Source organism: Pholis gunnellus, assembly GCF_910591455.1.
Source record: "Pholis gunnellus genome assembly, chromosome: 8".
Taxonomy (NCBI): domain Eukaryota; kingdom Metazoa; phylum Chordata; class Actinopteri; order Perciformes; family Pholidae; genus Pholis; species Pholis gunnellus.
Window position 1 is genome coordinate 14513144 of NC_136534.1, and position 24549 is coordinate 14537692.

General features: G+C 40.6%; 2 protein-coding genes across 2 annotated transcripts; one reads left to right on the forward strand and one right to left on the reverse strand.

Annotated features, from left to right (window-relative positions):
* Nucleotides 1-90: 90 nt before the first annotated feature.
* On the reverse strand, nucleotides 91-14143 carry tax1bp1b (Tax1 (human T-cell leukemia virus type I) binding protein 1b). The gene is made up of 18 exons (XM_079164402.1): nucleotides 14028-14143; nucleotides 11500-11693; nucleotides 8500-8602; nucleotides 7923-8113; nucleotides 7577-7735; nucleotides 6460-6608; nucleotides 6136-6226; nucleotides 5247-5432; nucleotides 4799-5050; nucleotides 4043-4213; nucleotides 3791-3863; nucleotides 3562-3680; nucleotides 3260-3385; nucleotides 2638-2724; nucleotides 1862-2093; nucleotides 1613-1773; nucleotides 1395-1480; nucleotides 91-1114 (listed from the first exon to the last, which is right to left on the reverse strand). The coding sequence occupies exons 2-18, from the start codon at nucleotides 11674-11676 to the stop codon at nucleotides 916-918; spliced, it is 2562 nt and encodes an 853-aa protein (XP_079020528.1). The 5' UTR covers nucleotides 11677-11693; nucleotides 14028-14143; the 3' UTR covers nucleotides 91-915.
* Nucleotides 14144-15096: 953 nt separating this feature from the next.
* Nucleotides 15097-22002, forward strand: hibadhb (3-hydroxyisobutyrate dehydrogenase b). The gene is made up of 8 exons (XM_079164108.1): nucleotides 15097-15178; nucleotides 16148-16308; nucleotides 16402-16511; nucleotides 16602-16723; nucleotides 19110-19243; nucleotides 19430-19506; nucleotides 19608-19764; nucleotides 20779-22002. The coding sequence occupies exons 1-8, from the start codon at nucleotides 15109-15111 to the stop codon at nucleotides 20935-20937; spliced, it is 990 nt and encodes a 329-aa protein (XP_079020234.1). The 5' UTR covers nucleotides 15097-15108; the 3' UTR covers nucleotides 20938-22002.
* The last annotated feature ends 2547 nt before the right edge of the window (nucleotides 22003-24549 follow it).

Sequence of the window (24549 nt, forward strand, 5' to 3'; positions counted from 1 at the left end):
GCTTCATGTAAACTTTTGTTACATTTAGAATAAAGATTCCTCTGATGTGTGCCTAAAGATTTCTGTGTCATTAACTGTGTGTGGACACGATTCAGATTCAAACAGACTTTATTAGTTCTTATTAGATACATGAGACTCACTTAACAAATGAAACAGGTCTATGAGGAAATAAGTTATTACTGTAAAAGAGGAGAACAAAAGGAAATTTAAAATAAGCTCAGCATGCACTAAGGATCTGACACAAACACCCATAACATATTCAAAATCAAAACAAAGGAAACCTAACATAAAACAAATCAATACATCATATATAGATCCTACACAAAGTAGCAATGCTTTCACAATATCATTGGCTTTAATTATTCTAAAATAGATGATCTGAGGATATACTGTATTATGAATAAATGTAATCACTGAAGAGTTCTCCCTGACTGCATATTGTGCACCAAGGCTGCTTTCTATAAATAATGAGTAAATGACTTGTACAGTGATGTTTAAGGGGGGGAATCATTTGGTTGGATGTTTTAAATGTAGGTTTGGTAAACACTTATCTCTTTCCCTGATTCGTTACATCCTGTAGTCTGGCAGATCTGTGTGAGCCAATTTAAAGTCAGCAAATATACGTACAACAGTCATATCCCCCTAAATTATTCTTCAAATCCAAATGAAGGGAAACCTTTTAACTATAAAAGAAAATGCTAATTCAGTAGCCCTGCCATATACACTGAATCAGAATGTCATTTAGAAATGTCACATCGCTTCAAAGTGTTTCTCTAAGTTGAAGTAACAAAGCGAAAGTCAGTATAGTCCTAAAGAGTGGATCTTCACACCATTACATGCAGAAAAGAGTGCAGAGTGATTTATTTCAGTGGCCACAGGAAGTAGGCAGACCGGATGTGCTGATTTTCTGTTTTTCTAGTCGAAGTTGAGCGTGTGGCCGTCGAAGTGGGTGAGCACATGATTCTCAAACACCTTCTGGTCGCAGTCCAGCGGGAACTGCTCGCTGCACATGGGGCAGATTTTCCAGTGGCTCTCCACATGCTCCTCAAACTTGCTCTGGTCATAGTTGGGTGGGAAGATGACCTCACACAGCGGACATCGCTTCATGTCCATGCTGCACACAGGGAGGGGACAGAAGAAGAGAAAGGCAGGGAGAGAACGCTCCCGTCAATAAGCAGTCGAGTGGTGATGTGGGCAAACCAGGAGCGCTGGCTAATAAAGAGCATCTGTCTGATGCGACGTGGGTGGCCTGCTGCATGACTAATACCAACAAAAGGGGGCTGTGCAGCAGAACAAACACTTTACACATGTTACAATGCACAGGTTTAGAAAATGTAGGGTGCAGCAAACTTGTAAGGCATTTATTAGAGTTTGAGCATGTGAGGGTGTGTTACCTGGGATCAAAGCAGAAGGCAGTTTGTCCATCACTCACAAATGGGCTGTGAGTTTCCGTTGCTGTGGGCTGTTCGTTGGTATTTCCCTGAGAAAGAACGTTTGTGAATTATGATCATTTGTGAATATTTAACACTGAGGAAGAAAAAGAAATCCATCATCAGTATTTAACTGCATACTGCACATGGGAGAGAATACTGATGGCACAGTCTGAGCTTACGTTGTTGTTGTTGGTTTGCTTTTCCTCGGACTCCTCGTGGCCTTCTGGCCGGCTGTGGTTGCGGGTGGGTTGGATGCACACCACATTACTGTCCCAGGAGGGTGGGCCCACAGGGGGAAGCCTAAGCAGCTGGTCATCTGAGAACTCCTCATCGCCCTCATCTGCAGGGAGAGAATACAGAGACACAGCTTATTATTACTGGAGAATTTTGAACAAAGGTTTGTGAATCTTTCTGAAAAGGAAACCGACCTTTTGAGTCTGAGATGGAGTAAGGGTTCCCAAAATGCAGCTTGCTGGGGCTCTGAGAGACCAGCAGGGGTGTGGGGGCATCCTGGGTGTAAGGGACAGGGTACTGCAGGAATAAAGGCACACTGGTCTGGACACTCTCCAGACTGGTTTTCTCACTGCCGCCCTGATCTCCCTTCCTGCTGCTGCTGCTGCTGCTGCTGCTACTGCCGCCGCCGCCGCCCTTCTGGGGCTCCTAGGCAGGAAGAAGCAGAATTATTATTTATTTTTTACAACAACAAAAAATGTGTCATAATGTTTTCTGTGGAGTTACATATCTCTATGCCTGCCTGTCTTTCAAGGCAAGCACCACATCACTGCTTAAAATCACGCATCAGCTCCTGAGCTATGAGTTCTTACTTTTTCTCTCACACAGTTAAAGTTGTGCCTTCATTAAAAAAAGAAACTTCTCATTTTCAAAGGGATTGGGAGGCTGTGTTTTATTGACGTTAGTTGCAGACACCAATTTAGTTTACAGTCTAAACCTCAAATTGGGTCATCCTGCTCCTCTTAGCTGTAACAGCATTACCTCGAAGCAATATTTTAGGTCAGCGAGGACCTTGCTGTGGTCCAAAGTAATGGAATGGAAAATAAGAACTCATTTACTTTGCTTCTACAATTAGAGGCGTATTAAACACAAACCAGATTGGGAGAGGGAAAACTGCAGGGGAATGGCAGTTTTCAAGGAATTTTTAGAGTGGAAGAAGTCTATAAAAGAGAAAATGAAAGCTGTCACTAACCCCCTCCACTTTTTCCTTCTCCTTCACAAGAAGTGCTAGTGTTTCCTTCAGCTCCCTCAGATCCCGTCCCTTCTCAGCTACCTGGCTCTGAGGTAAACAAAAGACACAAAAAACACAAGAGGCATTTTCAATCCTCAAACGTCTGATTGAAAACTGCACGATCGAAATAAGCTCAGACCTCAGTGCGTGACATTAATTGATCACAGCCATAAAAAGCTTCCCTTTGCAGAGGACTGATTTATGCACAATACCGGTCAAAGCAAAACAACCTGTTTGAATTCTTCTGAGACACTAAGCAAATATCCGCCTGACCTGTGCCAAGCACAGCATTAGCCAGGCAACTGGAGATGGCTCCTCAGAGCCAAACTTCGCTTGTCTCCAGAGTTTGAAATAAACAGCAGTAAAATGTCCTCTCACAGATAGGCCTGCTCATAAACAACACTGTCAGAGAGGCTCTGTTCAAGGGGAGAGATAGCATCAAAGGCTCCATCCCAGAGCTAAACCAGCCATACCCAGCAGTAAAAGCGCAGTAAGTGTCCAAAGACAGACCTGATTTGAAAGCAGCAGCAGAGCATCACGTGCAGCAAATGGTCTGACCGCAGTGCTTAGTGTCTCGACTGACCTTGAAGCGATCTTCCTCTGATGCCAACTGCAGTTTCACGTTCTCATTCATCTTCAGTTGTTCCTTAAATTTCACCTCCATCTTGGCCAGCTCATCAGCAAACATGCAGCTACGCTCCTTCTCCTCCTGAAGAGCAGTCAGATATTAACCAGTGCTCTTTTTCTAAAATCATATTTCTTTACCCTACAATGCAGGAGGCCCATACTTAACCTTTGGAGAACATGAGTCTTTGACAGCAGGGTTTGAACATCTAATTTGGGGACACATGACCAGTACAAAAACGTAAATAATACGTTTCTTACCACCAGCAGCTGCTTGCATTTCCTGTACTTGTCGTTCCTGTCGGAAGCCTCTCTGCTGAATCCTTTGAGTTTTTCCTGGATGATGGCTTCCAGCATGGGATCAGCAGAACCTGGACTCCCTGTGAAGACAATGAAGGCAAGTCAGACAGTTTGGCAAAGCAGGATTACAGTTTGAACTGCAATTGTTCATTCCAAGACTTACACTTTGGCAGAGTTAGACGAAACGTACCTGGCACCGATGTGTCTGGACTCACTGATACAGGGATTGTTGAGGCCTCTTGTGCTGAGCTTCTCTTCAGATCCTACGGACAGAACAATGTAGGTGTTGAAAATGAGCTCCCAATGCAACTGGGAGACAAAAACAACCGAAAGTAAACTGGCACAGGCCTGAGCTGGATACACACAGGATCAGTAAACAACAAAAATTTAACATGACTTTTAAGAACACAAACAAAAGTATGCGACTGAAGACAATACCTACCCCTTGCTGATCAGAGAGTCTAAGCACATGTTTTTGCAGTCGCTGGCATTCCTTGTATTTCTCCTTGTAGTGTTCTGCAGCCATGTGCAGCCGCAGCTTCAGATCCTCCACCTCTCTCTGCAGCTCTGCTAAAACAGCTGGGTCTCCAGCAGCTTCTTCTTCTGCTTTGGCCTGATGAAGACAAACACTACAGTAATCACATCACAGTAATGGGCCAACTGCAAGGACCCCTGGGAAGTTGTAGTGATAGAAAGAAACCCTTAACAGACATTGTAGATGATCAAGCATAACCCTTACTATTAGGGGCTTTACAGTAAAGGGATGCTATTAAAGGATTCTTTAATAAAACCAGGGCGATCAATAAAAAGCTGTTATGTGTCGGTCTCAGGCAGGACGGGAAACTGTGTTGATCAGGGTGAGGATGTTATCTTTTTTTAGTTTACACCTGGCTAGGCCTGACTTTTGGATATAACTACAGCCGCCTTTAAAAGCAGAACCAATAAAACCCCCGGTGAGGCTTTTTGTTTCCATTTCTATTATTTAGCTCTTCCTACCAGTAACTTTCTTAAGTATGCTCTGCTTGGTAGAACAAACCATACTTTTATTTTTTTACCTCATTGCTACTCATTGGCACACAGAATATTAACAGGTTTTCTATGCTCACACATCGCCTACCCCCTGCCTATGATTATATCAAACAATAAATGCAACGTTTCCATCAATAAAGCCCGTTAGCAGACTGATTATCATCCTTACCGCTTCCCTTTTGGCCTCTGCCTTCATCTGCTCTACCAGGCGCTCCAGGCGGACGCACTGGGCCTGAGCTTCAGCCTTAGCCTGGCGAAGGCCGTCGGCCTCCAGCTTCATGTGGTAGAGTTCAGACATGGTACGGTCGCGGGTGCTAGAGGCGTCCCTCAACTCCGCGGCCAACAAGGAGGCCTGCTGATGGTTGGCCTGGAGCTGCTCCTCCTTCTGCCGCAGCTTCTCCTTCAGGGCCTTCAAATCTCCCTGCCGCAAACAAAGACGTTTCAAGTGAAGGTTTGTAATTGTTTGTCATTATTCTTATTTTTACTATCAATATTTTATAGTCATCATTATGTCATCGTTATTATGACATAAGCAGTAATCAAGTTGAATACCGTTCATGACAAATCTATCTCGGTGTTGTGACTTTCTTAAAGCTTTCACACTAAATAATTTGTACCATGGGGGGAACCTTGGCCACGATCTCTCTGTACTGTTTCTCCTTCTCAGTGAGGCACGCCTGCAGGCGTCCCACCTCCTCTTTGAACTGGGCAATTGTGTTTTCCTTGTTCACATCCACAGACTTCAGCATCTGCAGCTCTGCACTCAGCTTAGTGTTCTCAAGCTCCCGGTTTTTCAGGTGAATCTGGTGCACACACACACACACACACACAAACACACACACACACAAACACACACACACAGACACACACAGAATACGTTATAAAACACAAGAGAAGTTATGAAACATAAAGTCCTTGGCGTTTGCCTCATTTATACAACACCAATCAGGATCATGTACCGAAGAGCATAGGACTATTAAAATAAATGTCGCATGACCTAAATTACAACACAGAGATTGAGATAGGCCCATAAAGTTTTCCTTGTGCAACGGCTCCAGTGCAAGTTAAATTAGGTATGGGTTTTTTTTTTTTTTTTCATTTCATTTCCGTGGCGACACTAAAGTATATGGCATTCCCAGTTCCTGTGCAGTGCTGACCACAACAAAGGCACAGAAACACCAGACGCAGCAGAAGAAGACAGAATAAGGCATGCCCTCTTTAGACTAAACGCTTGAGCAAGAGTATACAGAATAATCACTGTAGTAAAAAACGAAAAACAGGAAAAGTCAATGGACTGGACCTCCAATTTGGGCAATGTAATATAACAGAAATTATTGCTAACTGTACAGATTGTAAAACTGTCACCAACATGGCAGTCAACCGAACCCCTGCTCAGCCAACCGAATATATATTATGATCACGTGACGTGAACATAGCTGCTACCTATCTGAACATTGACCCAGTTCATTTATGTGAAGAAACGTATTAATACTACCAGCACATTACCTTATAGAGTTCCTTCTCATCTTTCTCATTCTTGAGATGAGATTCAAGGGCCTCCTTCTCTGCTGTGAGTTTCTTCACTCTGTCCTTGAGACTAAAAAAAAAAAAAAAAAAAAAAGGTCATAAACATTGATAGTCACAAAGTATATCACCCATCACACTGTCTATGTTCACATTCAGTGTTTGGAATAATTGATTAGTGACCATATTATAGATTATGTGAAACATGTGAAGAATGAGACATGTGATGATCACATGAATAAGCGTGCATGTGACCAAAACCTGCAATTCAGTGAATCTGTAAGAAGCCCTCCATCCTGACCTCACCTGTCCAGCTCAGTTTCCTTTTGTAGACCCTTCTGAGTGACTCCAATCAGATCCTCCTCCAACTGTAGAACTCTGGCTGTGGCCTCCTCCAGCCTCCTCTTTACTTCCTCTTTCTCTTCTTGCAGGGCCTGGGACGAATTCTGCACATCCTGGGAGACAATAAAATATAATGTTGGCAACAGTTGGAATAAAAACAAACAAAAAAAAAAAGACCAAAGACGATACAAAGTATGAAAAAAATAATGCTTCCGTTTGATAATGTGCGTGATCTAAAGAATTACTAAATTAATTAATTATTCTCATTCGTAAAATAAATACTTTACTCTAATTTGTGCCAAGACCTACGTAAATGTTGATGGGTTCAAAACTGACAAGACAAAATAATGCTACCTTCTTGCTCTACCACTTTCCATCTCACTCTTTGACTCTGTGCTCGTGGAAAACGTGTGCAAAGCATAAAAAGTCTAGATCAAAATCACCATTATGTCACGATGCCGAGTTCTCAAACTAAAAAGAAGACATCAAAAAAGCAAAAAGGAAATCTTTTTTTTTTTTTAAAACAATTTGTTTATAGGAATAATTTTTGAATCTTTATATTCATACCACATTAAAAAAATCATATAAAAGTTGAGTCATAAAATGAACAGCCACAAAATCTGTAATCATGTTTTCATCTGAAAAACGTTTTAAGTGCTGCAGAGGCCAGCAATATGAATTAATACCGACACCGCCTTTAAAACTTAATGTTATGCTATAAAAAAAACAGCATTACAACTTTGACGGATATGAATGTCTAAATTATCAGAGTGTGATTTATACTTTTAGTGCATGTTTGAACAGCTCTGCATATTTGCAGTCTTTCGCTAGAGGGTGCTAAGAGACTGTTTGGTATAACTACAAGAACTAGAAAAGAGCACCAGTCTTATAATTTAGCACATTTATAAATATGTGCTGCTCAATCAACAACCAAGAACGACGATAATATACAACAGAAAAGGAGCCGGACGTCTTTCTTCACTAACAAAACAGTTAGAACAGCAACAAACATTTTCCTCCCTCCTTACTGCTGGCACTCCCAACGGCCGTTAAAAATGGACTCGGTCCATTGTCAGCTTACTTGGCTCTCTCTTCTCAGCTGGGCACAGGTCTCTTTCTCCTGCTCACACTCCTTCTGCAGGCTCTCCTTCTCAGCTTCCAGCTGCTCCTTCTCGTGCTGCAGGACAGCCATGTTTTTGACCAGCTCCTCTTTCTCTCGGTGGGCTTCCTCCATCTTTTGCTGCACAGAGAGAGAGATGAGTTGGTCAAGATGTCCGGGCCACTCACACAATAGTTAACTTCACCGACAAAAGAAAACCCACCATTGCTCAAATAGCATATCATGTTATTCACCACTGTGCATTATGTCCATAACAACCTACTATGATTTAGGGAGCATTGAGTAGCACTGCTAAGGCGTACTATACCTCAAAGTAGCCAGCCTTGGTGGTGACCACCAGGATGTCAGAGTTGCATTCATCCTCCACCGTCAGCAGCTCGTCCTCTGAAGGGCTGTTGGTACGGAACAGGAATGGCGTGCTGGCTCCCCTGATCTCCCCTTTGTGGGTCACGTAACAGAACTGGTAGAACTCGGCATCATCATTGGGCACATAATAACCTGGAAGAAGGACATCCAGTCAGCAAACTCACAGCAAAAAAAAGATATTCCTCTTATTTATTCCAAAGTTAATACAAAGTGCAGCTATAACTTGGATTAAGTGCGTGTATAACTGAAAAAGTGCAGAGTTTGAATCTAAAAAGCAAATAAGAGTCGTTCTTCCCTTCATGTCAGTCTCCATTACTTTATAAAAATAAGTAGTATAAAAGATTAATTTTTACATAAACTAAAATATCTCTGACACTAGAATAGCAATCTACGGGGAGAGCTTCACATTTATTTCTACCCACTGATTCAGCATTAAAGTTAACAATCCTCCGAACAGCACTCAGATATGCAGTTATTAAAAGGTGTCAAAGATACATAAAACTATGGTATGATCTTACCCTGAAAGACCACCGTTCGGTTGACTGCGGTGCCTTCCACATAGTTCTCTGGGAGAGGCGACCACAAGAATGTGTAATAGTCCCTCGCTGTGCTCCAACCAACCTGTGAGACATTGTGGGGAATCCATTCAACCAGACGCTCTCACCACATCAGTGTGTAAGATAATAACAATGGAGGATTAACAAGGAGACTTCCTAGAATCCACACAGTACCACTTCCAAAATATCTCAAACTGGTTTATTACGGTAATCACGTCGGAGCGATAGTGCAAGATCGTGCCTAAAAGGAAAAAAATATATCATTTCTGTAAACCACTGAAACTGCTGGTCAACACGTGCATGTGGCACCAGCTCTTTTCACGAACAAGCCTGACTGTGGAAATGGAACTACAACTCACTTCTAACAGGAAAGAGGAAAATAGGTGAAAATGTTATACATAAGTGACCTGAAAATGAAAACCAAAATGTAATTATACGTATTTTATGTGTTGTTAACTGAAAGGCTGATGAGGAGGGAGCACAGAAAATACATCCATAACTTCAGCCTGGTGCCGTAAAACTGTCAAAGAAAATCAGAGTCACATCGAGCTGGCTGGCTTTCAGTGTGCACTCGGGCACACACGTGCATCCACAACAAGCCCAGTCAAACCAGACCCTTACACCAGCCTCTACACCACTGAACAGGGATTAAAGAGAGTGATTTGACTTTTAAAGTTGAGCCAAAGTTATATTTTAAATATTCATGCAGACAGACCTCACTTAAATGTCTGCAACAGATGTTGCTTTGATGTGTACAGGCTTTTTTTTCCCCCCACTATCTGGGCAGTTTATTTTCTCACCTGTGTACAAACAGCCTACAGCTACAATACTGCAAGTGTTCATCAGAGCCAGAGATAGAAAGCTCTGGTGCTCCAAAACCCCCAATTGTTACCGGTGCAGTTCCAGCCTCCAGCAGTAAAGAACAGGAAGCAATTAAAACATGCACCTAGTTAGAGAGCGTCATTACTGAAGGCTAGCCCTTACCAGTCCACTCATTAGAGCAGCAGAGGTGGTGGTGGTGGGTGAAAACTCTGAGAGGAACTCTTTCACTTACAACAGACCGGTCTGCAATGTGTATAAATAGGAGGAGAGGAGGTAGAGACGGTGTAGAGCCACTATAAAACAAATAGAGAGTAAAATCTCCAAACATACAAGCAGTTATGAAATGTGATCAGAGAGCCTACCACTGTATTTTCATGGCATTTCACCACCGGCAAAGTCATACTTCTGCAAGAAAGCTGACAGAAGCCGGTGGCAAAGATGCAGCAGGAGGTAATGTACTGTCTGTGTAAGAGTCAGACTGGATACATTTAAGAGCAAGTTGTTCATGAATCACACTGGTTAATTATAAAGCAGGGCTTGCTTTCTCCTAGGCTACTGTGACAACCTGTCCCAACAGCATTCCTCCATGAACCTCAGAGCAGCTTGCGTCACACCGTTTGAGAAATGTTCCGACATCAAACGGGCCAAAGGCTGCTTCTGTCCATGTGCAAACAAGAAGCTGTCTACCATCAACAGCTTACTTAGTTTGTTTGACTTGCTAAATTAAAAGGTGCATCATTTAAACATCTGTAAATTATTTTAGGTTGGCATGTGAAAGCCTAAATTAGAAATGTGAAAATAATTTATTTTCAATTCAGTCAGAACTCTTTGAACCACATTACTGACAGTTGTGCCGGCAAGTACAACTGCAACCGACTGAACCGTTGGACATGTTCTACTCAAACCGCATCACTGACCTAAACATACCCGGAACATGCACCGTAAACTCTTGAAAGCGGTAGCACTCCAAATAATCTGAGACAGAATTTGCTTTGTTTGCCCGGGAGCCAAGAGCGACTAAATAAGTGTTAAGGAGCTAACACTGATGCACAGTGTATCCAGGTTATCTCTATGCATACAGACCTGAAGAACTTGGCACCAAACGTCTCACCCGTCAGCGCTGCCAGGAACATTCACACAATTTACGATCCTGCCCTCAGCCTTTTCCAGCTCAGCTCTGTGTTTTAGAGGCTCAAGAAATTAGTGATTTTAAGATCTAGTTTGGTGTCTCGCTTGAGGCTAAGCACAATGTGATGAGGCATCCAGCTACAACAGAGTGCTGAATCCAGCCAGACATTACCTGATCTACCATCAGTAGCCTAACATGACCTCATTCCTCAGTGAGGCCTGATGAAACCCTTGGTGTGCATGCATCCACAAACACATCATGAATAGCATAAGTATATGTACCATGGATGTGTTTATGATAAAGAATGAATAAATGGCTTTTATCAATGTTACAAAAGATATGAACCATTTAAATCTCTCGTGCTGAGCAAAACTCAGGCTGATTAACTGGCTTAATGGCATTACAGCAAGAATAAGTGCATGATAGGAGTATATTTCTGACTCTTAATACTAGCAGCGCATTCAGGCAGAACGCAACACAAACAGAGGGAGACATTACTTTTTATCTGGTGTGATTTAATTCCAGCTTCCACCTCATCTCCGGAAGATAAAAGGCATGCTGGTCCAGAAGAGCCTGGAGCCGCATGCTTCTGTGTACATCCACGATTCACTACACGTGACTAAAACAAATGACTGCTCCTATAACAAGACCCATGTGGGACACTGAAGTGTGTCATTTTCTTCAAATAAACTCGACAATAGCTGCACTTGCAATCTCCCTCACCACTGAATTAATATCATGTTTCCACCTTTTCAGTAAAAGTACTGGTCATTTCATGCAAAATGAAAATCCTAAAACGAACCTGCAAGGTGTTCACTGGCACAGATTCATAGATTTTAAGTCATTCTTCGATAGCCTCTATATCATACAGTAGTTAAGAGATTTACCTATCAATATATCGTATGCAATATGCTTTAGCCATGAGAACAAATACTGTAATACTTCTGCTACTCATCATCATTGTGCATGTATTGATTTTTTTTTTTAATACACTGAAGAGGGTTATTCACCTTGAAAATGCCAACCCAGTCCTTTGCATTTGGTTTGATGAACTGCGTCAGTGTATAGTGACACTCCAGAGCAGCATGGGGCATGTAACTCTTCCCCATGTTCTGGAAGATGACATGGGCAAAGTTTGAAGTGTCCATGTTGGTGCTCAATAAAGTCCCGTCCAGGAACAGCGCCATAAATCACTCAGTAGTGGCTACACAGGAAGACACAAGCCACAGAATATATGATGAGGAACAATAATAACCACAGAAAAATCCTACAATTACTGTATATTGTTATCTATCAAATGTCTAGTACAGAGTAAAAGCTATTTAAATGATATTTCTACAAGATTGCCATACATTTTAAAGCCTATTTTACTTAGGCTAACCATTTTTGATATTCAAACAGAGCCATTGCCAATTTGCAGATGATAAATATAAACATTATTCAAGGATATGGATTTGCTTTTCAATGCAGACCCACATAAAATGTTTGTGCCATCCCAATCTGCTGTAGTTTCTCATTAGACTCAAACACAGAGAACCTATCCGGCAATAATTTAAGCCTTAAAGGACTGTCAACCAGTGCATGGACATTTATCTTACATTTAGAGTCATTTCATTGGTGTATGGGATCATTTTAAAAGTATTTCCATTAAACAGCAGGATTGTGGTATCAGCCATGATTGTGCATTGTCACTACAAGACAAGAGTTGGCTTGGTTTGGCTTAACATTGAACATCATCTGTTTAAGCTTTAAATAGGTTTGTTTGGGAAAAAAATATAATTTGAAAGTTACACATCAACATCAAGGGATCAGCAAAAACAGATGACATGTTTGAAGTGCACGCAACCTCTGTCACGATCGATGGAATGTCTGATTTCAAGAAACTTGTCTACAAAGATGCTAATTGCAGATCTACATCTTCAACAAATGTATAAATTTGGCTCAGGTGTGGGTGTAGGACTGTAGCCTACTGAGCTCATGGACTTGTGCCTTCTCCTTGTGTGAGACAGATTAGTCTCACAGAGGCAGTTTGGGAATTCCTTGTCAAGATGTAAAGTCAATAAAATTCCATTCTTGCCAGCAGTAAGTTGCTCTCATACGACCAGCAACAAAGTCACTCGTCAGTGGGAAAACCACATTTACAGGACAACCCATGACCTACTACATCCATACGACTTTAACTTATCTGCAACACCCTAAGTAGTATTGGAGTTTGTCTTGAACTAAACACACCTTTTCAGTGGTCTTTTAATTGGGCCAATTCAGCTCATGTATGAAACACAGTTACACTGATAACACCAAAAGGAAAGCAAAGGATTATATGATACGGTGTCCTCAAGATCTACTTGATGGCTTTTTGCATCAAATGCAAAAGTGAAACAGTTGTACGAAATGAGAAAATAGACCCATCCTCTGTGTGTAAGAAAACCTAATTTCTACTAATGAAGTAGAAAAACTGTACGGGACCTCGTTTCTTTCAAACTCAAGTAATTATCTTTATTTAGCTATTAAAAACCAAACTGTTTTAATTTCCCAGATTAGCCTACATTTGTCCTGCAACACATAATTAATTTAGCAAACAACAAATATGTAAAAGAAACAATTTTATTTTCTAAAAATAAAACAATTGTGCCTGGAGATGGCTCATGTTTGATTGTTATCTTTTAAAGGTAATAAGAAAATCACTTTGATGATGAAGCACAACTCAGGTACACTTTACACCCGATACATTAAGACTTCTATTTATTATAATGGCTGACACTCATTGATATTTAAGTCATTATTTGCCAAGATAACTTTACCTTTGTTACAAAAAAAGTAGTATTAACATACATGCATTTACATTGCTTTTTAGACCACTTTATTTTCAGGTATAATAATGTCAAATACTCAGATAGACACCATATTCACAATTAGATGTCAGCAGAGGAAGAAACTGTTCTAGACACAAGTGACCTTTATTCTAACGAAGTTGACACTAAGACACCGCATGATGAGCGGCCTCAGCTCACATCATTTCTTCCTACGTAATTGGGCCTGTGACAGTAAAAAAAAACAGCTGCTCGGTTGATAATCGGAATCACTGAACATTGTCATCTAAGGTTACGTTACAGCGATCAGCGAACCTCTGATGTGTAACGCTAGACACGAATTTGTCAAAAGTCAACGGTAATGTCTGACTAAATACAAACTACGAAAGCGAGGCCTGATGTGGAAACAGTGATCAATGTCTGGCTAAGCTAACAAGCTAGCTAGCGTTACTTCACTAGACGAGATCACGTGTTAAAGGCTCGGGAAATATCACGTTATACGTGTTCCCAAGACTCCACGGCAATATATTAACTTAAACACGTCATCAGCATTAGGTTAGAAACATTACAACGCCCTCAGCGTAAAGAGAAGCTAACTAGAGAGCACGGCTATCAGGAAGGACAAGGTTAGCCAACGTAAACAGTCTCTAAAAACACACGTCGAGCGGACAGAATACCAACAACAACTGTGCGATTAGTTGTATGAATAAAACAATCATGAGACATACCGAGTTGCCATGTTGAAAAGCAGCTGAAATCCGAATGTATCATAAAAACAATTGTTGACGCAGTTCAGTGCTTCCCCGTGCCCTCTTCCTGGAATAATAACAACATTACGTCATTTCCGGAAAGGGGACCTATTTAAGAATCGCACCCGTCTGAAATTTTTTAGCAATATCGTAACCTTAGACAGTTAAAAATAACTAATTATATAATGGAACATCAAGTCCAAATAGAGAACATAAGCAGTGGTGGAAAGTAGCTAACTACCATATTTTAAATGATCGTAAACCCTCCACTATACTACGCTACTATACTATATTCTGCTTTTTACTTCATGCATTTATTTCAAAAGTTAGTTACTGGTTACTTTGTATTTAAATGATTTACATGCTAAGTTCAGCTTCACCCTGGTCAACTATGACACGTAATGCTGACACATTAAAGAGTCAAATGATGATGAGTATTGTATCACTGTGGTATTACTAGTTATCCAACCACTGTGGATACAACAGTCCTAATCCGAGCTTTAGCGAGGCCTGACAGAAATACATAGAACCTCTTTCAGTACGCTTTAGAGATTTACATCAAATAGTAATAATACACTGTTTTTGTATCGCACCTCATACAAGCAATGCAGCACAACGACGGAAAATTGACATAGGATGAACACAAAAACTGCAATAGAATGTCCTAATTAATGTAAATTAAGATGGAAAGTAAAGCACACTTGGAAATAATGGTAAAAAAATGGGACATTCAAAAAAGAACACATATACAGTCTATTAATGCATAACATAAGATGTAAAATAAAACATATTGAATAATAAAAAATAAGGTTAAATATTAGTACCGATATTTGCAGCAGCCATATATACATAGTTGATAATTGTAAAGTCATAAATATGCACAAAACAATGCAACAAATGAATCTGTCGATGCGGAAACAGGCCCGCCCCTGCACCTCAGTGGCTGGATCTGCGACGACTTCGGAGGCCGTTCTGCCCATGTCTGCTCTTTGATTGGACGCAGGAAAAGCCGTTGACGTGCGTGCTCTGACGTCACACGTAAGGTCAAGAGGAAATAAGCATGGCCGCTGTGTTGAGAGGGTCTCGGTACCTAGGTGGAAAGTGTTGCAAGCATGTTGACTTTGCATTCGGTAAGGAGAACGAACTTGGACCGTGTTATCGTTGTGTATTTCTTACTTTACTGTAGAAGATGTGGCTGTTACACGAAGGCTCTTTGTGTCACGGAGACGATACTTCTCCGTGAAATGCTCGTTGTAAGATAAGTTTGAGGACATGTTCGCTAGACTGGGTGTAGCTGCTGCTTCAGTGGCTTCAGTTCACTTGTTACTGTTGAATGAGCTTTTCTGTCAAAGTTACGTTGTGTTTGCGTGACAGAGCTACGTGCTAACAGCCCGAGCTCTCCTCCGCAACCTTTCTAAACGCTGATGGGTTGCAATTGTCCTACTGTGACCTGTGTCTTTATTTTAGGCACATTATGTAATGTCAGTCACTGTGTACTTTGTCATGTAAATTCATTGTAGAAAGATGAAGGTGACTCTCTGTAGGCATTTAAACCGACGATCTTCGGAGCGTCAACACAAGAATCATATTTTGTACATAAAAAGAAGAGAAAGTCATTAATGTTTCTTGTGCGCACTCACTTTCAGTTTACACAACAAGGCTAGTATTTGGAGGACCTAATGGTAGTACAACAACCTCACAGGGTATCTATTTGTTTGTTACTAGTGTGAAGATGAGCTCCAGTATTACGTTATTTATTTAAATGAAATAAGCTTGCTTGTCTTTTACAAGACTGTTTTGTTATCAGCTAACAGCAAAGTAAATATTGAAAATGCTTGACACCATTAGATTGGATGACTTTGGCCCTGAAGGGCAATCACATTGGAATTACATAAACTACCTAAATTAAATTTAAACACGAACACCTGAACAAAGGTTTCATTACTTGGATTGTAGATTATTATTTCCAGAATATTTAAAACAATCCAAGATATTACATACCCAGTGTTGGGGGACAGGAGACATCTTGACTAATCTTGATTCTTGTGTATTAAGGATGCCGTGTCCTATCATTGCTGCATTTGGCTGTTGTGTTTCAGTCTCCACTAGGTCTATGGCCTCTAAGACACAGGTGGGGTTCGTTGGTCTGGGCAACATGGGAAACCCAATGGCAAAGAACCTGCTGAAGCACGGATACCCGGTCATCGCTACCGACGTGTTCCCGGAGTCCTGCAAGGAACTGCAGGAGCTGGGCGCTCAGGTGGGAGCGTAAAATGTACACAAGCCCTTTTCATATTCATACAGTTTTCACCCGTTTGTTCTCTTCTTACCTTTTTTTTGTGTGTTTTCTCAGATTGTGGATAATCCTGCTGAGGTTGCAGATAAGGCTGATCGCATAATCACCATGCTCCCCTCTAGTCCCAATGTCATCGATGTGTACACTGGACCCAATGGCATTCTGAAGTAGGCTTAACATTGGTTTCTCTTTCGATATGTGCAGAATAACCTCGTAGGTTTTAAGTCGGAGTCTTAATCGTGTACGTCTCTCAACAGGAAGGTGAAGAAAGGCTCCCTGCTCATTGACTCCAGCACCATCGACCCAGCTGTTTCAAAAGAGATGGCTGCTGCTGCTGAGAAGATGGGGGCAGTTTTCATGGATGCACCTGTATCAGGAGGTAGATTTGACACTTTCGTTTGAGATATAGGTGTTATCTTATCTATTACAATATCTTGAAATGCATACGCCTGGCTGTCAGGTTATCATGTGGCCTTCACCTCGCTGATGTAGCCTAATACATACAATAAATACCTCTTTACAAAGGTAATAATGTTTGATTTTGGTTTAGAATATTTCAGAGACGTGTTTGATTTTCGATTAAATCTCATCGTAAGCTCCCAGCGCCCACGGTGACATTATGTTTTGTCATAGCAAAGGTCCAAAACCCAAAGATATTTAGTTTGCTATCATGGAAGTCTGATAGTGGATTTTACCTTTCCTGCTCAAATATCAGAATAACTGCAGATTTATTTTCTGTTGCTTGATCAATCAACTAGTCATTTTAGCTCTATATTATTGGAAAGGTTCAACAATCTACCGGACTCAACCAGAAGGATTTACCCGCGGCATGAAAAGAGCCACTAATAAATAAAACAATTTGTATCGGGGCAAATAAGAATTGACTTTGTGCGAGTAGATTTCTGACCCACTTGCCCGAAAGTTCAAGTGAAAAAACATTAGTGTGAGCCCTGAAGAGGAGGGGGAGGAGCAGCTTCTGCCTGCACAAATGGTCCATGCTGTTACGTGTGCACTCTCACACTTTCTTGGGGGTCCACACAGAAACAGTTTGTTTGAACTTGGCCTCGTCAACGTCAAGACGGCCACTTTCTTTGAATTGATTTTGCTCCATTTTATAGCCTGGCCCTAAAGATTAGTAATGATTTATATGCTTCCTTCCTGTGGTAGTGCACATGGATTAAAGTTGTCCAGCTCTCTGCCTTGAACGTGTGTGTGTGTGGTGCCGGCAGTTTAACTAGTGCAAACTGAAGCGTGTGTCATACTTTGATATATCATGTCAATCACGTTAATGAAACTTTTTGAACATCTTCAGTGGTCAGACAGAAGCACAGTGGCATGATAGGGACTGTTTAATCCAGTGTGGTTAACGTTTAGACATAAAAGCACACATGGGGATGTAATTGAGTCAGCATGTGTGTGTGATGTGTGAAAAAAATGTAAGAACCAGATGAGATAAGGGCCATCTTTCATTTTCCACAGACTGGAATGCTTACGTACCAAAGCCTAGACTATAGAGGTCTGAAGTGGCAGAATGGGGACTGGTTAACTGCTGGTAAAGAGGAGAAATATATCAATATTGAGAAGGAGTTTATACTAGAAGTAGATGTAGATTTACAGACTTCAATTACCCATCAAAACTTGTATAATATGAAGTTGTTTTTTAATTGCCTATATATGTAGGTAATTACTTCAACCTTCACATTTGAGGTTTCTCATCTCAATCCTGCATGTCTGTGAGAAGTTAGTTATGTTACAACAAAGTTCTTGATCAATCAGTACTTTGTAATATTTCTACTGAATGGCAGAAATCTCTGTCACATTGACGCCTTATCTCAGTTGGTAATACTTTTTAAATGACGGCTTTTCTGTAGAAACTGTTAGAACCCATTACCCGAGCTTTAGTAATTTCTCAGCTCGACAGTTGTAACTCGCTGCTGACTCCAGCAGAGTCAAGTCAGAACAAAATGCTGCTGGCAGACGGCTCACGAGGACTAGTGAGGGGGAACGTAATGCAACACCCACCTTGGCTTCTCTCCATTGTCTTCCTGTAACGTTTCTGATTAATTAGAAGACTATGTTGGTTAATTTCTTGGCACACATGTGGCCTGCACCTGGTTATTGTATATTACTGAGTTTTTAACCCCATGTGAGCCTGAATGCACCATCAAATGTGCAAATGGCTTCAGAAACGGCTGCTTTTAAATACTTAAGGGCTGACCAAACTTTTTCCAACAGTGTCACAAAGCTTTGGACAGACTTGCCTGGAGAGAACATAAGTTAACCTTTTACATGCAATAGTTTTCTTGTTCGTTAGTTTTTATGCGAGGCACATTGTATTTCAGTTTAGATTAACTGGTTCCCTACATTTACAGTGAGTTAGTCCTTGTAGTTCCAAACTTCTAAACGAAGCGTGTCCATATTTATGTTGCACTATCCTCGGACACCTTTTCTTTTGCATTTTATTCCTTTTATTAGAGAGTCAATAGATGCAGAGCTGACTAGAAATGTGTGGAGAGAGATGGGAACGACATGCAACAAAGACATTTAAACGTGTGTTTCAGTGTCTTCACCATCTCACTCAAACTATTCTGGTTGTACTACATCTTGATGTTCCAAAGAAAGCTTTGCCAATCAGGAGAATGAAGGGTACTGAGATAATATATATATATATATATATATATATATATATATATATGTGTATATATATCTCCACCACCTCTGCATGCTGGCACATTGTGGTTCATTGTGTATTATCATTTTTCTAGGTGTGGGTGCAGCCAGTTCGGGTAAACTGACTTTTATGGTTGGAGGTGCAGAGGCGGAATTTACTGCAGCCAAAGAACTGCTCACCTGCATGGGAGCTAATGTGGTGTACTGCGGTCAGGTTGGAACTGGACAGGTAGGCCCCTTTTTCCATGATGTATATTAAAAAAAGTGTTGTTTTTTAAAATTTCATATGCAAATATAGTAGTTAGTGTGTGTGTACTTGTTGGGGAATTGTTTAAATTAAATACAAAAATGGAGTCATAAAATACTAGTAATTAACGTGGTTATTGAATTCTAATATACTGCCGTCATGTTACAGGCTGCTAAAATCTGCAACAACATGCTTCTAGCCATTGGAATGATCGGGACTTCAGAGACCATGAACTTGGGAGTCAGGTGAACAAATCTCATGGTTACAAATATCGGTGTATCATAACGATAGACGCAGCCTCACGACACTTTGCGTAAGTAACGTGGAATTTTATCTTCACTCACAGACTTGGTCTTGATCCCAAACTGTTGGCCAAGATCCTGAACATGAGTTCAGGCCGGTGCTGGTCCAGTGACACCTACAACCCTGTGCCTGGAGTCATGGAGGGAGTCCCGTCCGGGAATAACTACCAGGGAGGCTTCGGCACCCAGCTGATGGCGAAGGTCAGTTTAGTGACCTCTTCCTTCCCTGAGGCTGCAACTATGTTTGAGCATTAGTGTTTCCAAAATCATTTCATCTTTAGGTTTGTACACGTTGACCATGTCATCACAAATATGAGAAAATATAGCGCATTCTATGGCTGTATCGGTTTATTTCCCTCTTATTAGGGGGGAGATATAATTTGTTCCTATTAGCCCCAACATTGTTGTAGCAAAAAAGATGCACATATGTATAAATTAATTTAAGTGTATTGTTCTCAACCATATACTGTATGGAGTGCTGCAGGGATGACGTATATTTTTAGGCCAACCTCGGAAATTAGCATCGGACTGGTTCCCTTGACAGAAAGTTAATGGGAGTTTTCCATTGGATTTTGGGTTATTGTGGAAAATTAGTTCTATTGTACTTACATGTTTTGTTAAGCGAGACAATCTTCACAAATGAACACCACTCCAGTGGTTTTTGAATCGGGAATGCAATCGGCAGAATTAACTAACTGCATCACGGTCGCATGAGTTTTCACAACGAGGCTGTGAAGGCGCACTAGTCCTTGGATGATGATATTTGATATATTATATATCTCTCAAGCTTGTGTTGAAAGCTAACTCAGAAAACCATTCATTAAAAATCATTCATTAAAAATCATTGACCTCGCAGTGAGGGAACCGGAAGTTAAACATTTTAAGTGATTTGGGGGTTTTAGGAATCATTCCTGCAGCTCTCTATGTATGCATCAGTTAGAAAAAGTCAGCCAAGAACTAATTTCTGTGTTATATGCATTGCATGTGACCGGGATTTAAGTGACAGTGTGGGGGGGGGGGGGGGATATATTTTTTAGATCGCGCCAATTAAAATGATGCAGTGACTCTGCAGTAGTTCACATTGCTCTTAAAAGGCAATCAAGCCCATATTATTACAACAGAAATTCTCTGTGGTGTGGACTGGTGGTTTTAGTTTAGAATTTAATTATCAGCTTCATTGTTTTTTTCTAGCATATGTTTGCTTTTCTTTTTCAGGATCTAGGCCTCGCACAGAACACAGCAACCAACACAAAGACTCCTGTTCCTCTCGGCTCCTTAGCCCATCAGATCTACCGTATGATGTGCGCACGAGGTTATGCCAATAAAGATTTCTCCTCCGTGTTCCAGTTCCTGCGTGAGGAGGAGGGCCAGTAATTTCAGCTTCCACCCCGTCCACAGCTTGGCCCTAACATAGCGTAGTTAGGGTGCATTTCGCCCTGAGGACTTTCTTTTTCAAAGTTGTAAAAGACATGAAACCAAGAAAGCTCCAACACAGCGTGACCAATCATCTGAGCACTTCTCTCCTATTGGAAATCATGTTTCCTGTGTGATCTAGCCGACTTAAAATGCAGCACTCCTTTCAGTTTTAGAAGCAAGTGAACTGTGAGATATACAGTGGATCCAAAAGATGAGTAGACTGTCAAACAATGGCAGCTCTGCAGATCTTCTCTCAAGAAGTTAGCTCAGTTTATCAGAGCAAACAGGGTTTAGTTTTCACATATTTATCTATTGTCTATTGTTTGTAATCATTTCTTTATGTTGGCTTTTTTTTTCTGTTTACGGGGCTACTTCTCTTGACATTGAAAATGTTACTTTGGAGTTTTAATATCGTATCCTGTTGTGAAATAAAGACAAATTGGGATCTCTTAAACTTTGTGAACAATGAATTTACCACCTTAAGATTTCACCCATTCTTCTGTTCTGGATCTGGATGTTAACTTGAACTTAAATATATAAAATATGAACAGATTTCTATCAAACAACTGGAAGCACCACCTTTATTCAGGGTTTGCTGCTGATTTAAGTAACAAACTTTTTTTTGTTTCAATAACTGTCACTGATTCAAGGAGAAGAGGTTAGCGTGGACACCGCTTAAATAACTGAATGTATGCACTCCTCCAAGTGCAGCCAAACCTCAGACACCGAGAATGAAGATTACTAAATATCAAGATGAAAATGTAAATTCTAAATGACTTAAATGTGGACACGCACTGCAAAGTGCTCCCACGTGTCTCTCAGTGCCAGTCTTACATAGCCCCCAAATGTCATATTTGCATCGCGTGTCCCATTGATTCAGTAGTCCCGAGCGGATGCGGCGGCATACAAAGCGCCGGACAGATGAACGTGGCCAAAACGCGTGTGCATGTAGTTTCATCCATTTTTTATTTTTAGCGTCAATAACATTTTCCAACACAAATTCCCCTCTAATTAAGATTTGAATATGTTTTATTGCATATTGCCTAAAAAAAACATTAAAAAACGTTTGACTATGAAACAAAGTTGTGACCGACTGATGCTTCATGCAGCTTCGAGAATCTTGGCACGTCGACCTCTTTTCTATCCCCACCTCGGCCAGACCAGGAGGGCGGCATGTTTCTGATCTAGTTTGCCAAGAGCCACTGAGGGGCCACGGTGCCATAGGTCATGCGATCACAAGACAAACCCATAAAAAGTCCATTAAGCACTGTAGGCTAAGAGCTGTGTTGCCATCTACTTGATAGGTACTGCAAACAGAGCAGCACTTTGGTCTCAGGCCTCCAGCAGACTGTGACACACAGCCTGACATCATCTGCTGCTGCTCGCACGTCATCCCTCGTGCTCAATAGCTTCTTCAACACGTTTGGATGGCTTTGCGTTCACTCTATTTGTTTTTGTCCTTAAACTCCGTGATGATGCTGATTTATTTCTGTATTTTTGCATATGAACACCTAGATATTTCGTTTCATGCATTGAGTGCAGGTTAGTTAAAAAAAAGTGCAGACGTTGCATCCCAACACTGATTATTTTTCTGAAATGTATTTGTATTTGTAATTCAAATTCCAGCCTCTTCAACAAGCCGGAGTTTGTTTTGTATTATTTTAACTGTTGCATTCGAAGCAATAACTAGGTATATTGTCAAATCTCTGTAGTCTAATAGTGGCCTCCCTGTCCAGTGCAAAGCTACAGTGTTATATTATTAAAAAAAAACAATAGTCAGACTCCTCGTGCAAGTCAACATCGTTAAAAATAATAGAATCAACAATCAAGTGACTTGTATCCGTTGTACTTAAATACTTTTTTGTTCATTTGATTACAATGGGTCAAAATGTTTTATTTTTTACATTTGTATATTTCAGACTTTATATACAAATTGTAGTTTTATCAGTTGTAACTTGGCGTCAACGTTTAGACTTTGACCTAAATCAGTTATATTTGAGGACCCAATACTTTATATTCTTTAACAGCGTCCTTCACCGTTACTAATAATACCTTTTAGCTTATGATGTAAACTAACACGATTTATCTTTATTACGTATCGTAATTTGCATGTTTGCGAATAATATCCTCGTGTGTGTGTGTGTGTGTGTGTGTGAGTGTGTGTGTGTGTGTGTGTGTGTGTGTGTGTGTGTGTGTGTGTGAGAGAGAGAGAGAGAGAGTGTGCGTACATATTGAAATGAGAATTAAACGAACAAATGAAATGCTTCATACTCATGACATATTTGCAATCTTGACATGGATCATCGTTTTCCTATAACTGGCTCATACCCGTTCCGCCAGCTGCTGTATGTTGAGACAGCCTGTTGTTTGAGGCAGACAGCCGCCCTCTAATGCGAGAACAACGTGGCTGAATTTAGGCTGAGATGATTCCTGTCCAGCCAACACTCACTTTCTCTAAATCGATTTCCTGCGAAATTGAAGAAAGTATCAGCAATGTTGTAGCTAAATATGCATTAAATTAGAAAGCCGATTAGTCTATCATCGGTCGGGTATCATAACAATGCAACACAAACTAAACTCAGACATGAAACTATTCACGAACATAAAACATTATGCTTTTTGCCTGAAATGTAGACCTCTTGCCTACAAGCTATGAACTTGGCCCATAAAGATTTACAGCCTCAAAAGGTGGGAAAACTCTATTAAAAATAAAAAGGTACTCAACTGTGGGTTTACATTTCTCTGCGTCTGTGGTCTCACATTAGAAAAGTAATACAAAAATGAACTCTGGAAGGTAAAATAGTATTTTGTTTGACACTAATCATAACCTTTTTTTTCAGCTGAATGTTTCAGTGCCATTTATAGGCAAGATCTTTCACAGTTTGTTCTTGCACTACAAACTCGAGAAGGAGTTGTTTGTATATGTGGCCCAATACAAGAGTGTTTTAGCTTCCTGTGTAGGAAAACAGGAGCCCAGATATAGAGCTATTTTACGCATGTAGAAGCATGGGCACGGCGAAGAGCAGTTTATCTTCTTACAAGTCACATTTTTTACACTAGAAGGATAAAATAAATCATTTGGAGCTTTTATTTTAACCATTTAATGCCAATAGATTTTTTTTGTCATCGCCAAAGTCTGATAGGAATATTGAAAGAATAGAAGACGTTTATGAAACTTCTCTTTTAAAAAAATGAACAAGTCTGTTGATGAAACCTCCTCTTCGGTGTTTTTTCTTGGTGTTTCCTGGCATGGAGTGCCTATTTGGCCAGACTACAACTTTCAACTTGACCTTGGCCTCCAGCCGCGTCCAACCCTCATGTGGAAGAGTGCAGCCAAAAGTGGCATGCTTTTGGTATTTTAGCGGACATTAAACTGGTGTCTACATTTCCACGTTGCAGTGCCAAATGTGAGAATGATCCACATTTATTAATGTTGCTATAGTATGCGTTTTAAATGTATCCATAACACATCGATCTGTGTTTATTTTCTTTAAAACAAATACTTGCCTAATCCTTAAAAGCCAGATAATTTAAGGACATGATGTTACGCTTAGTAAAAGACTGCATATT

Excerpts from the sequence above, each read along its gene's own strand:
- hibadhb (XM_079164108.1), top strand. The coding sequence starts at position 15,109 with ATGGCCGCTGTGTTGAGAGGGTCTCGGTACCTAGGTGGAAAGTGTTGC. Across the intron at positions 16,309-16,401 it reads TGCAGGAGCTGGGCGCTCAG|ATTGTGGATAATCCTGCTGA; the intron begins GTGGGAGCGTAA and ends GTGTTTTCTCAG. Across the intron at positions 16,724-19,109 it reads GGATGCACCTGTATCAGGAG|GTGTGGGTGCAGCCAGTTCG; the intron begins GTAGATTTGACA and ends TCATTTTTCTAG.
- tax1bp1b (XM_079164402.1), bottom strand. The coding sequence starts at position 11,676 with ATGGCGCTGTTCCTGGACGGGACTTTATTGAGCACCAACATGGACACT. Across the intron at positions 3,386-3,561 it reads AATGCAAGCAGCTGCTGGTG|GAGGAGAAGGAGCGTAGCTG; the intron begins GTAAGAAACGTA and ends ACTGCTCTTCAG. Across the intron at positions 2,725-3,259 it reads CAGAGGAAGATCGCTTCAAG|AGCCAGGTAGCTGAGAAGGG; the intron begins GTCAGTCGAGAC and ends TGTTTACCTCAG.